Source organism: Cherax quadricarinatus, chromosome 10, assembly GCF_038502225.1.
Source record: "Cherax quadricarinatus isolate ZL_2023a chromosome 10, ASM3850222v1, whole genome shotgun sequence".
In the NCBI taxonomy this organism is placed as follows: Eukaryota; Metazoa; Arthropoda; class Malacostraca; order Decapoda; family Parastacidae; genus Cherax; species Cherax quadricarinatus.
The window spans coordinates 20,038,359-20,050,858 of record NC_091301.1 but is presented as its reverse complement, the minus strand read 5'-3'; the positions used below and the strand labels follow the sequence as shown (position 1 = coordinate 20,050,858).

Genomic DNA, 12,500 nt, shown 5'->3' with positions numbered 1-12,500 from the left:
ACCTCCCAGGTTTCTGCCTCTTCTGTCCCCTCCCACACTACTTCTCCAGTCCCCTACACTCTTTCGTCCCCCCCCTACTTTGGTACAGTCCATTACTGTCCCAATCTTTACTCACTCTCCTCCTTCTTCCTCTAATATTGTCTCCCATACATCTTTGAATTCAGAAACACTTTAAGCCATTTCAGAATATATTGCAGAGACTAAACCTTCAATGGACACTGAACCACCTCCTGTTCCTTCTCTTCCCTCTCCTCCATCTCCACAACTCCACTCTTCGCAACGCTCCGTTCCTTCGCTACTTGAACGCTTTCCAGTGCCACCACATGTTGACTTTTCTAGCCCCTCTAGTCCATAGGTGCCCTTCCCTACAGATTCCTGGTATTTTCTTCATTGCCAATCGTGGCCTAATTACAGTGGAATATCTGCGGCCTCAGAGGTAATCTGGGTGAGCTTCAGCTGTTGCTTTCCAGGTTTTCCCCTGTTGGTGCTTGCTTACAAGAACCAAAATTACACTCTGCTGTTTTCCAACCTCTCAGGCTATAATTTATTGTATTCTTCGGATCCTTTGTCAGATGGGACCTTTAATGAAAGTGCTCTTCTACGCAATATTCCGTACTGTCAACTATTTGTCCATACCTCGCTGCATTACACTGCAGCCTGTATCCACTTGAATAAGTGGTATACAGTATGTTCTTTATATCTCTCTCCTTCTCGAGCATTTTCTATCCCAGATTTTGCTTTTCTAGTTTCATCCTTACCACCGCCACTTCTGTTACTTGGTGATTTCAACACCCACCATTTCCTCTGGGGGGGGGGTCTCATTGTGACTCGCATGGCATCCAGTTGGAGGCTTTTCTCGCCTCTCGCCCCCCTCCATGCTTTAAATACGGGTACTCCCACCCATTTTAATCCTCGTACTCATACTCTCTTGCATCGATCTATCAGTCTGCTCTTCCTCCACTGCACTAGACTTCACCTAGTCTGTTCTACCGGACTTACATGACAGCGATCATTTTCCTAGCATTCTTACTTCACCTTCCTATTCACCACCTTTCCGTACCCCTCGCTGGCAATTTGATCGGGCAAATTGGGACCTATACTCGAAACTCACTGCTTTTAGTGAGGTTCCTTCTTCATCCTCCATTGATGAGCTCCTACACCTCTTCTCAACGTCAGTTTATGCTGCAGCTTCTCATTCTATACCCCAAATTTCAGGCAGGCGTTCTCAGAAGTGCGTGCCTTGGTGGTCTCCTGCTTGTGCTCATGCAGTACATTTGAAACGCGCTGCATGGGGCAGGTACTGGTACAGTAGAACCGATGAGAGACTTCTTGATTTTAAGCAGAAGCGTGCCATCGCTCGCCATGTCATCCGTGACGCTAAACGCACTTGTTGGCGAGACTGTTTCCACCATCACCTCTGCTTCCTCTGAGTGCAGTCTGGAAAAAAGTGAGGAAATTGAGTGGTAAATACTCTCCTGACCAGGCTCCTGTTCTATGGGTCGCTGGTGTTGATGTAGCAAACCCTCTTGACGTTGTCATTGAAATTGGCACTCATCTGGTCCGTATTTCCTGGGGGCTCCATCTATGCCCCTCGTTTCTTTCCTCAAAGACTGCCAGAGAGTTAGTACCCTTGGACTTTTCTTCTCTCAGAGAAGAACAGTATAATATACCTTTTACACTTCAGGAACTGGAGGCAACACTCTCAGCTTGCCGATCATCGGCAGCTGGGCCTGACGACATTCATATTCGTATGTTACAACATTTACATCAATCGGCCCTTGTAGTCCTCTTACACCTCTTCAATCTTATTTGGGCACAAGGAGTTCTTCCCCAGTTGTGGAAATCTGCCATTGTTCTCCCTTTCCGCAAGCCGGGTACTACAGGACATGATGCCTCCCACTATCGTCCCATCGCTCTAACTAGTTCAGTTTGCAAAGTGATGGAACGTCTCGTAAATCGACGTTTAATGTGCTATTTAGAGAGACAACAGTCTCTCCGCTAGTCAACATGGCTTTCGTAAGGGCCGTTCTACCATAGACCCCTTACTACGCTTGGATACGTATGTTCGTAATGCCTTTGCGAATAATCACTCGGTTATTGCCATATTTTTTGACCTTGAGAAGGCATATGACACAACTTGGAGGTATAATATTTTGGCCCAGGCCCACTCCTTAGGCCTCCGAGGCAATCTCCCATCCTTCCTTAAGATCTTTTTAACTGACAGACATTTCCGTGTTCGAGTCAATAATGTGCTTTCCCCAGACTTCATCCAAGCTGAAGGAGTCCCTCAGGGATGTGTTCTGAGCACAAAGCTTTTTCTCCTTGCTATAAATGATTTGGCCTCTGTTCTTCCACCCAGTATTTGGTCATCACTCGATGTTGATGACTTCGCTATTGCTTGTGTAGGCGCTGACTGTCATCTTATTGCCGTTTCTCTCTAGCATGCGGTCGACTGTGTTTCCACTTGGGCCACCACGCATGGGTTTAAATTTTCCAGTACCAAAACTCTCCAGATTACTTTCACTAGACGCTCTGTCATCTCCGATCATCCTTTGTATCTCTATGGCTCCCGTATCCCCGAACGTGATAGTCGGGTTTCTAGGCCTTCTCTTTGACGGTCGGTTATCCTGGAAACCTCACATTACCTCTCTGAAGGCAACTTGTCACAGCCGGCTAAACCTTCTTAAAACCCTCGCTCATCTTTCATGGGGAGCTGATAGTCGAACCCTCCTTCGCCTACATTCCACCCTCATTTTATCGAAACTTGATTATGGTGACCAGATCTATTCAGCGGGATCTCCTGCTACTCTCTCTAGCCTTAACCCCATTCATTACCAAGGATTACGTTTATGCCTTGGTGCTTTTCGCTCTTTCCCTGTCGAGAGCCTCTATGCAGAAGCAAACGTTCCATCCTTATCCGATTGCCGTGATGCCCATTGCCTTCGCTACTATGTATGCTCTCATGATCTCTGCAATCCTTCCATTTATAGAATGGTCACTGATATTAGTAGACATTATTTATTTGTTCGCCGCCCCTGTTTACTCCGTCTCTTCTCTCTTCGCCTTCATTTGCTCTTGTCTTCTCTTCAGTTACCACCTTTCTATGTTCATGTAGCATCTCACTTTTCCCTACCCCCCTGGGAAGTTCCAGCTGTTCGAGTCTGTTCTTTCTCTCCCTTGCTCGAAAGCCCAACTGTCTACGGTCGCTTCCCGCTCTCTTTTTCTTGACCACTTTCACTCTCGTGCCATTGCTGTGTACACAGATGGCGCCGTCTTCTGACGGCGTAGGATTCGCAGCAGTGTTTCCGGACAGCGTCGTACAAGGGCATTTACTATCTTCGGCTAGTATTTTTACTGCTGAATTGTATGCCATCCTTACAGCACTTATCCGTATTGCATCTATGCCTGTGTCATCATTTGTGGTTGTCTCACTCCCTTAGTGCTTTACAGGCTATACAGAAATTTGCTACACCTCGCCCCTTAGTCCTCCGTATCCAACTTTGGCTATGCCGCATCTTTACCAAGCATAAAGATAGTTTTTTGTTGGGTCCCTGGGCATGTTGACGTACAGGGCAATGAACAGGCAGACACTGCTGCGCGGTCAGCAGTACATGACCTACCAGTTTCGTATAGAGGTATTCCATTTACGGACTATTTTGCTGTAATATCTTCCCACCTTCACACCCGTTGGCAACAACGTTGGTCTACTATGCTCGGCAACAAACTTCAATCTATTAAACCGAGTATAGGTTACTGGCCGTCTTCTTATCACCAGTGTCGAGGTTGGGAGACTACTCTCTCCCGTCTTCGCATTGGCCATACTAGTCTTACTCATGGATATCTCGTGGAGAGGCGCCCTGCTCCTCTCTGTGAGTATTGCCAAGCTCCATTATCAGTCAGCCACATTCTGTTGGACTGCCCACTTTATCAACGAGCACGCAGAATTTACCTCCGTCGTCTTCGCTCCGCTGCTCTCTTTACCTTCCCTTCTCTGATGGACCCACCTTTCATCCAGACACTCTCATTGACTTTTTAACTGACTGACTTCACAAATTCTGATAACTTCAGCCCTTTCTACTTCAATCTTTTGCCACCCTCAACCCCCGTACTATCCCCTGCCCCGCTGTTTTCTGTAACCTACTGATTATCCCTCCTCCCTTTTGCCATCCAATACCCTCGCTTCCTTCCCTACCCTGCAGCGCTGTATAGCCCTTGTGGCTTAGCGCTTCTTTTTTATTATAATAATAATAATAATAATATGCATCATCCGGAAAAAGCTTGGAAAGATAAATATTATTGGTACTATTGCTGGACCTTCTGACCCCCCCCCCCTGTTCTGCAGCTGTCAGACACTCTCCGAATCCTTTGGACAGTTCTCGATATATTCCAGGTGCAATCCTGGACTGGCCATCTGATAATTGGCAAATTCTAGAAAACCTCTCGCGAACACTAACATACTGTGCATATGCTATTGAAATAAATATATGATCTCCATTGATTAGGGCCCATCACGAAATTCGTAAATTTATTTACGCCAGAGTAAACGCCGTCGGCCAAGTGCTTCAAATCAACCAGATTCTCGTCTGGGATATTTATTTCAACCCCATTTGTCTATATTTCTGGAATAAATGCCTAACACTAAGGATGAGAGGTGAATGACCGACCTTTAATAAAGGCTAGCTTATCTCATGAAAGGGAATTCTGGGACACTCCCTCACTTACCACCTGGCCAAAGAAATTTCCAAATTATTTATGGACGCCTTTAGGGTCGTCTCACAGGACCGAGAAGTATATAAAAGCCTGGATTCTGCAGACACAATGGAAGAATAGTCGTTTCACGTAATCAGTCCCTCAGCCAAGAGTCCTTGTTCGGTTCATCTATCTTTATAACGGTGCAGCATATGTCTGCAGTATACAAACCTCATCTCCAGTTTCTCTGATTGCCTCAAAAGCATCTTCCAGTTTTTCTGCACTGGACTGAAGCCACTGGCTGGCGAAACCTTTCCAAAATAATTCCCAAGAATTGTGGGTCATCGCCTGATAGTCTGCTGAGTATAAGTCCATTTTGGATATTCGAGATGGAGATTGCTTTACTCAGCCTCTTGGAGCCTTTCTTGGCTACTTTGGTGCCCTTTCTCTTTCTAGTAGTCAGCGCTCAATATATCTAATTAAACTGGAAACTTGCTGCCACCAGCACCATACAATCTGGAGGTCATTAGCAAAGTAAATGCCTGGACTCCTGTCCTCCCCCCCCCCCTTCCCCTCGAGAGCTGGGCACAAACTTCTGTAAAGCATTTCCTTGCCTGATTCAATGCAACGGGACTAAACCAGTATAGAAATGGAATGTATGAAATAAATTTAAAATTAAATGGCAACAAGTAAATATTTAAACATTAAATACGACACCACCCTCAGTGATACAAGAGACCTCTATTTTGATCTGGAAGGGTAATAGGAACTTAGCTGTCGTCCATTCATTCTCTTACACAGTTAAGGCGAGGGAGTGATGAAAGTTGAGATGTGAGAGAGAACTGTGCCTTTTGAGCGTTTGACTTAACTGTTTATATAGATTTATAAGCTCCTTTATTAGTGATTTAAGGTTTTTCTATTTTGTAAATTTAAATTTTGACCTGATTAGTTCCTTTGGCCTTTCAATTCTCGGTTGCCTCAATGATTTAATTTTCCTGCATAGTCATTAGAAAGCTTAATTACCATGAACTATTTACAGTAATCTTGCTTCATAATAAATGTAGTGAATAAATTAATCTAATTCGTGCATAGTTACTTTTATTTCTTGTGATAACCTTTAATGCGTGGTTGTGTGCGCAGCCCCGGCAGCCACGTAGACTGACGATCCTCTCCTGAAGTAAATGGTGTAAACATGGCCAGACCCTGGATGCTGCATTCCATTCTGGCCTGCTGTCTAGTGTACCTTCACGCCTCTTCGGCCTCTACCCTGAACACTATATACAGGTGAGCTTGAAGCTTCCACTTCCTCTCCACCCTCAACACTAAAATTACAGGTGAACCCGAAGGTATCTACACTCAACACTACTCTACAGAATTATAAGCTCAAGGCAAACGCTCTTTGCCCCCTCAGCACACCACTTAATAGGTGAGCCCAAGGGTAATAGTCTCTGCTAGCCCTCAACACTAATGCTCAGATAAGATTTAAACTTTCCCTTAGTCCCTCACCTTCTGAACCAAAGGTACCTTCAGACTTCACCCCTTGGCTCTGCCTGGTTATTTAATGGTGGACATAAGTAATATCCTAAAGTTAAATCTTTTAAGTGGCCTGAGTGAAAATCTACTTTGGTCAAGCTACCTGTTGCTTCCGGGTTTGCCTGTTATCTTTTTCTTAATCTTGTATTGAGGTTCACACTAAGCTCTTAAGAGGTGCTAATTAATATGTATAATGTCGTAAACATTCCCTTCATGCGTGGTCGTGCCTAAATGCTGGTGAAAGGCTATTGACCAGAGAAATTGATACTACCTTCCTTCCTTGCATCAAACTTAATTGCCTCCCCTTTCGTAGGTGCTGTAAAGCCCTTAGAGGTTTAGCGCCAGCCCATAAAAATATTCATTATCAAATATGATAGTTTAGTCTTATTTCCCAAGCTAGTTGTGACTCCTGTGGTACAGTGCTTTTCCTTAGATAAGTAAAGTGATTACCATTACAAGTCTTCTTGCTTAGGAACCATGTTGGCTAATTTGGTAACACCTGGAAGTGAAATATTAGTAAGGCTGTTAATTATTTTAGAAAGTGACTGAAAATACAGAAAATTGTATAAGATATAAATTAACTTCTGTGACAAACTAGGGGGGGGGGTATGCCTGGTTAAGAGCTATAATTCAATAAATGGGCAACATCTTCGCCTATGGATGAAATCCGTCTCATTCCTGGGCCAAGCGGTGTAAACCCTTCGGGTCTAGCACGCTCTCCTATGTATTTATAATGTAGAAAGCTGCTCTTGCAGTGCGTGATCTTGAACTTCTAAAAATACAGCACACACTATTCAAATGACATTAACGAAAGCCTTAGCCGTGTAGATTACAAACTTGTGTTGTCGGAACTTAAATTTTTAGCTATAATGTATATTGTATTTTGAATTGTAGTCACAATGAATCGAGAGCATCTTCGTCCGGCTGGCTGAGCGATGTTGACTGGAGGAACACTTCGCTGGCTGGTGACGCTGCAGCAGCAATCGACAGCACAGCAGCTTTGAGCGAGGCACTTGCCTCGATTTGGGACAAGGTCCGTCGACCTTTTGTTCTCCAGGACACCGCACCAAATGTGGGTGAGTATTGAGAGATGCCGAAAGTAAGCTGTATGTGTATAGGAAAGAACGATGGTGGGAGGCGGAGAGATGCTGGGAGAAATATTAATATTGAGGGGATAAGCTGGAAGAGATTTAGATGAATATTTAAAAATTTTCATCTGAAGTGGATGATTGTGCACTAAATAATCCTGGAAAAAAAATAGCACGAAAAACTTAGTTTCAATGAACCACTACTTAGTGGACATTTGATTATGTAAATGGTACAAATAGAACAAATGATTCAAAACATGCCAGTGTAATTATGTACACTGATTCAAAGTGCAAACAAAATTTGCTGCTAATACTTAGGTCTGTCCAGGATGGACCATTCTATAGCGCTGACAGCATAATTTAGTTTGTTTACGGAAAACACAATTTTGACACCATCAACCGGGTAACTAATTTTACACCGAAAATTGCAACCAATACTGTTCCAAATGTATAAAAAAAAACTGAAAATAGCGTATGGAGGTAGTTTTATCAGTGAGGCTGAGACCATTGTGGTAATGGTTACACCGGATGTCGCAGGATCCATTAAATTTGCTTCTGAGCGCACTAGTCAGAGGATGCCTGGATTCTGGTAAACCATTCTTGTTAAAGATAGATTCATTTCATCTTAAAGCTGATTAGCTTCTATTCCCTAGATGTTACATAAGGGTTTAGCGCTTTCCCTATGAATATAAACTGAGCGAATTACACGACAGTTTCCACTGACCCTAAATCATTCCTTCCTCTCACTTGATGCATGTACTGGCGTCCCAGTGACGTCTCGAGTACAGCTAATGGTGGAATCATTCACAGTTTCCACGGCTTCAATTTTCAGCTTTAGCCGACGATTTTTAAAATTGCCAGTTTACATGTACGAGCTTAGATTTCTTTGAACATTGCTTTTAAATGTAGAACATTGTCTTGGTATTTTTCAATTTATAACAAGTTTTCAGTGTAAGTTAAGGGTCCCCGTGGTAATAGACCACAAATTATTTTTTACTAGGCTCGTTGGAACAAATTTACATAACACTAACCGACCTCCTATTATACATTATCACTAAAACATTTACCCCTTTTAAGCTGAAACAATTGGTTTTTATAATTTTAGAACTGTTATGCCGTACGTAAGATATTTTATGCTTGTTAAATCAAACTTTTAAAACTGGTAAATTTACTGGATGAGAAATTAGGTTTATATCAAGACTGTTTACAATATTCCAGCCATGGGCTGGATAGCATTGATGGAACTGGTTCTCATAAACAGTCTGCTCTGAGCGCACGTCTCTGGATAACATATTTTTAATCTTCAGGAGATCGTCTGACCACCTTCAGGAGAAAACTACTGACGGAGGCTAAAAAGTTGGTTACCCTCTACACCCACACTACTTCCTTCCTCCCAGGTTAGTACTGGGGCTGGAAAGGCTGAAGTGGTTGGGGGCTTAAATATTCAATGAACAAATTGACTCTGTGCTTTAATACCCTTTTTACTTGAATCTTAAACATTCATGATCTCGTTTTAGTATCTCAATCAAATTTGGCAATGCTGAGAAACTGACTGAATTGTATTCATAAGAAAACCTTTTTCTATAGTTCTGAACATATTAAGTTACAGCAATTCTTAATTAACCTCTTCCCTCAGTAGATAAGAACAGAACAGAAGAGGCAGCGAGGGGCAAGGTAGCTGCCGCCAGTGTGGTTGGCAGCAGTGGTAGTGGACAACCTAGACCTAAAAGGAATCACCCACTTGACCTACCACTCTACAAGGGCCACAACGGTGAGTAGTATAGAGGTCAAACCTAATTTCATAGGATTATCTACTCTCCTGAGCTTTAAGTAAATTTTCCTACAGGTATGCTAGTGCTGGAGACTATAGAAGGCGTAGCCAACCTTCCGGTGAACGGGTCTCTATCTCTGCATATGGTGATGTGGCGCGGCAATATGATTTTAGCTATAATAGACTCTGACCTTAACCTCAAGCTCTTCACAATGGACCCTCAAACGCTAGAGGTAAGAATCTCTAAGCTCCTAAGAAACTGCATAGATAGTACAAAGTCTGGTTGGTGGACTTTCATGTATATATATTTTTTCAGATGCATGTCTTTCCGAGTACAAATATCAGTTTTGAGATCAGGAGGATAATCATTTAGGCAACCAAAATTTTCTTGCTTGTTCATTAGTTGTTGAAGGCTTTGGCTTAACAGAAAAAGCTGGTGTTAACAATGTCCGGGAGACTGAAGTGTAAAATGGCAAAAGTGTCGACGGACAACCTGCTTTTGGTGTGCATCACGCGCGAAGTTCCCCAAAAGTTGGCGAAGTCACGCACTATTGAGGAGGTGACAGTTTACCTCCTGAGGGAGGCAGAACCCGGGGGCACGAACCTGTCTGTTGATTTCCTGCAGAGTATCCCCACCCACAGCCCCTCCGACGTACATGTGTGGTGAGTACCCATGCTAGTAAGTCAGGCTAGCACACGAAAACCACATAAGCAAAATATGAAATTAATTTTACTATTAGTTTGTTACATCTGGAAGTATCTTCAGTGCGTACACTAATTTTAATTAAATTGCTATAAAAGATTTGTATAAAATGGATGTAGGAGACTTTTAAAAGTAAAGCTGTCACTTAATGTTTTTAAAACTACGGCTTAGGGGTGATTAGCTTGCCGGAAATATTTTAATTTTTAGTGAAATCGAATTTACTGATGTCACGTGAAATGGATTCTACTTGGTAAGTCATCGAATAAACTATCTACCCTTTCAGCCCTTCCCCTCCCCCCCCCCCTCCAAAATAATAAAAAGTATTAATCACCAAGTCCTGGGTTTGGGAGACGTGTATGCTCAAGTTTCCATAACCTCTCCTCACCTATTATCCTTGTTGTGGATGGCATCCAGGAGGGAAGCGCTTAGAAAACATGTTCTGCTGGAACTGTACAAGGAAACGTATGTAATGTTTAACATTGGTAAATGTCTGCAGTTTTACATAAATTTCTGGTTCGATCTAAACCAGTGTTAGACATGGCTTGTGATATTATTTACATAGACAAATCTTTGTGCTTTTAGGAGCCAAGAAGAGAGCTGGTATATGATGGTTACTGAAGCAATGCTAAAGAGGGCTAGTGATAAAATCTCCCTGAGTGTCAACAACCACAAGACTACCACATTCTCCCATCATGGACTACAGTCCCACTACTCTCACCCTCTTCCACCCTTCCGTACAACCACCACCTATCACACCACTTCTAGCATCTACCGCTGGACTGGCCAGTACTTCGACATGATCCACAAGCTACCAGGCACCTACCCAACGTCAGTTCTCCACTTCAAAACCAAGAACCTTAATTTCATTGCTATGGCCAACTTCATGAATAATAAAGGTAAAAATGCAGAACACTCGTTGGCATTAGATACAAAAATAAATTAAATATCGGAAAGTTTTAAATTGAAATAAATTAAACAGCTTTGAGATTTGTGGAACTTTTTTTTTTTTTTTTTTTTTAGTCGAAATACTAATTAAAATTATCCTATAGAATTCTCTGGCTAAGATAGGTTACTGCGAGTCTCAAAATCGGGCCTCTTATTAGCATGTGCTGCCGGTGCCTCGTGACTGGATCCTCTTTTGTTTTACAGCCGTGTAGGGCATTATGGGAGTAATTGATACTTTGGCATCTAAATGTAAAAACTAAGGAAAACACTAAATATAAGTGAAATGTAATTAGATATAGGTGTAAAAGGTGTATCTTAAAAGAACGCTGACATAATCTTTAATTAAAAAATTTCCTTCACGCGGTCAGCAGTGTTTGTCATGATCACCGGCACCGTCAAACCTTCACATTTCGTAGAGTACTTATCAGATCTCTTAATTGACTATTACTAAAGCCACACAATTTTGTTGCTTATTTTTAATTTAAAAATCTTAGACATTTAGGGCAAGTTTTAGATTCTTTGAAGTTTGAGTTAATTGATGATGGCTATTTTAATTTGGTATGTTTACTAGAGTAGTTATATTTTTTGTACATTTATGCTTAAGAACTGTTATCGTTGTGCTACATTAATTTAGATGCGAAGTTGCCTAAAGAATTTCCAAATTTTCAATCGAGCTTCTAATAGATCTTGTATGCACGCAAGGACAGGCTTGAAGAATGCATCCACTAAAGATTAAAAGTTTATAATGGTTTTGGCAATTTATTAATGGTTTCAGGGGAGCACAACTGCTACAGTTACATCTTCCACCACTCCCTGGACATGGAACGCTACGAGCTTCACCAGCAGGTGTTTACAATGGGAGCTTTGAACTTTGAGGCCTTCACTCTGGGCAGTGGACTAGACCCACACACCTACCTCGCCGTAGCTAACTCCTGCGAGGATGTTAACGATGGGTTGGGTAAGTAACGATTAACATTGTTTGAATAATGGTGAATACATATTTATCTTGGTTCTCCAGCAACTGTTATCGAGGTTCTTAAGAGCTCTTGGTCAAAGGCATTAGAAGTATTCTTGGCTTACTTACTCTAGAGTATTTCATTACCCAATCGCTGTTTAACCCCTTTATGGTTTAGCGATCAAAAATTAATATAATCGGGCTCTGCCCAATTAAACCATACCAATTATTTAATTAGTACGTTCCAAAATACCACTGCAAATACCAAATATTTATTCATTTAAGTTATAAGGGAAACTTTTTTTACAGGAAGATGCAACCCTTATACACGTTCGAGGATCTATCGCTTTTATAATGGAAAGTTCGTACTCTTCCAGGAGATCCCCACCGCTCACGCTGTTCAGTGGCTAGCTATCCAGGTACGCTCTTGTCTACTGATCTTAGTAAAACGTTAAGTGTTTTAGGCTCCTGACGTAAGGTATTCGTATTGATGAAACAGACCTACACGTGTTTTTGCTCGTCTCTATGAACTCTTTCCATAAATGCTCGCACTGTGTTTTTACCCAATCCCCTACAAAGTAGTTACCATTAACCCTCGTTATATAAGAGGTCTTGACATGAATGTTGGTAATGGGGGAGAGATTGAGGGAGAAGAGGGTTAAAAGTGAAGAGTACAGATTAAGAAATTTATTGGAACTTCTCCGGTACAAAGTTGATAATTTATAACTGTTTTGTGATTAAATTTCCTTACCCTAGGTAACATTTTAAGGGAATACACTGGTTCACAGGAAACGTTAGTACTTACTAACGTTAGTA

General features: G+C 42.1%; 1 protein-coding gene across 1 annotated transcript in view; it reads left to right on the top strand.

Moving 5' to 3' along the window:
* The window catches only part of LOC128687786 (uncharacterized), a 37,263-nt gene that overhangs the window by 16,184 nt on the left and 8,579 nt on the right, over positions 1 to 12,500 (top strand). Inside the window, exons 2-10 of the mRNA XM_070083823.1 lie at positions 5,830 to 5,973; positions 7,117 to 7,298; positions 8,618 to 8,707; positions 8,947 to 9,081; positions 9,157 to 9,314; positions 9,509 to 9,744; positions 10,367 to 10,680; positions 11,505 to 11,687; positions 11,994 to 12,103. Coding sequence (XP_069939924.1) covers positions 5,882 to 5,973; positions 7,117 to 7,298; positions 8,618 to 8,707; positions 8,947 to 9,081; positions 9,157 to 9,314; positions 9,509 to 9,744; positions 10,367 to 10,680; positions 11,505 to 11,687; positions 11,994 to 12,103 — 1,500 coding nt within the window. The 5' untranslated portion in view covers positions 5,830 to 5,881. The remainder of the gene's footprint in view (positions 1 to 5,829; positions 5,974 to 7,116; positions 7,299 to 8,617; positions 8,708 to 8,946; positions 9,082 to 9,156; positions 9,315 to 9,508; positions 9,745 to 10,366; positions 10,681 to 11,504; positions 11,688 to 11,993; positions 12,104 to 12,500) is intronic.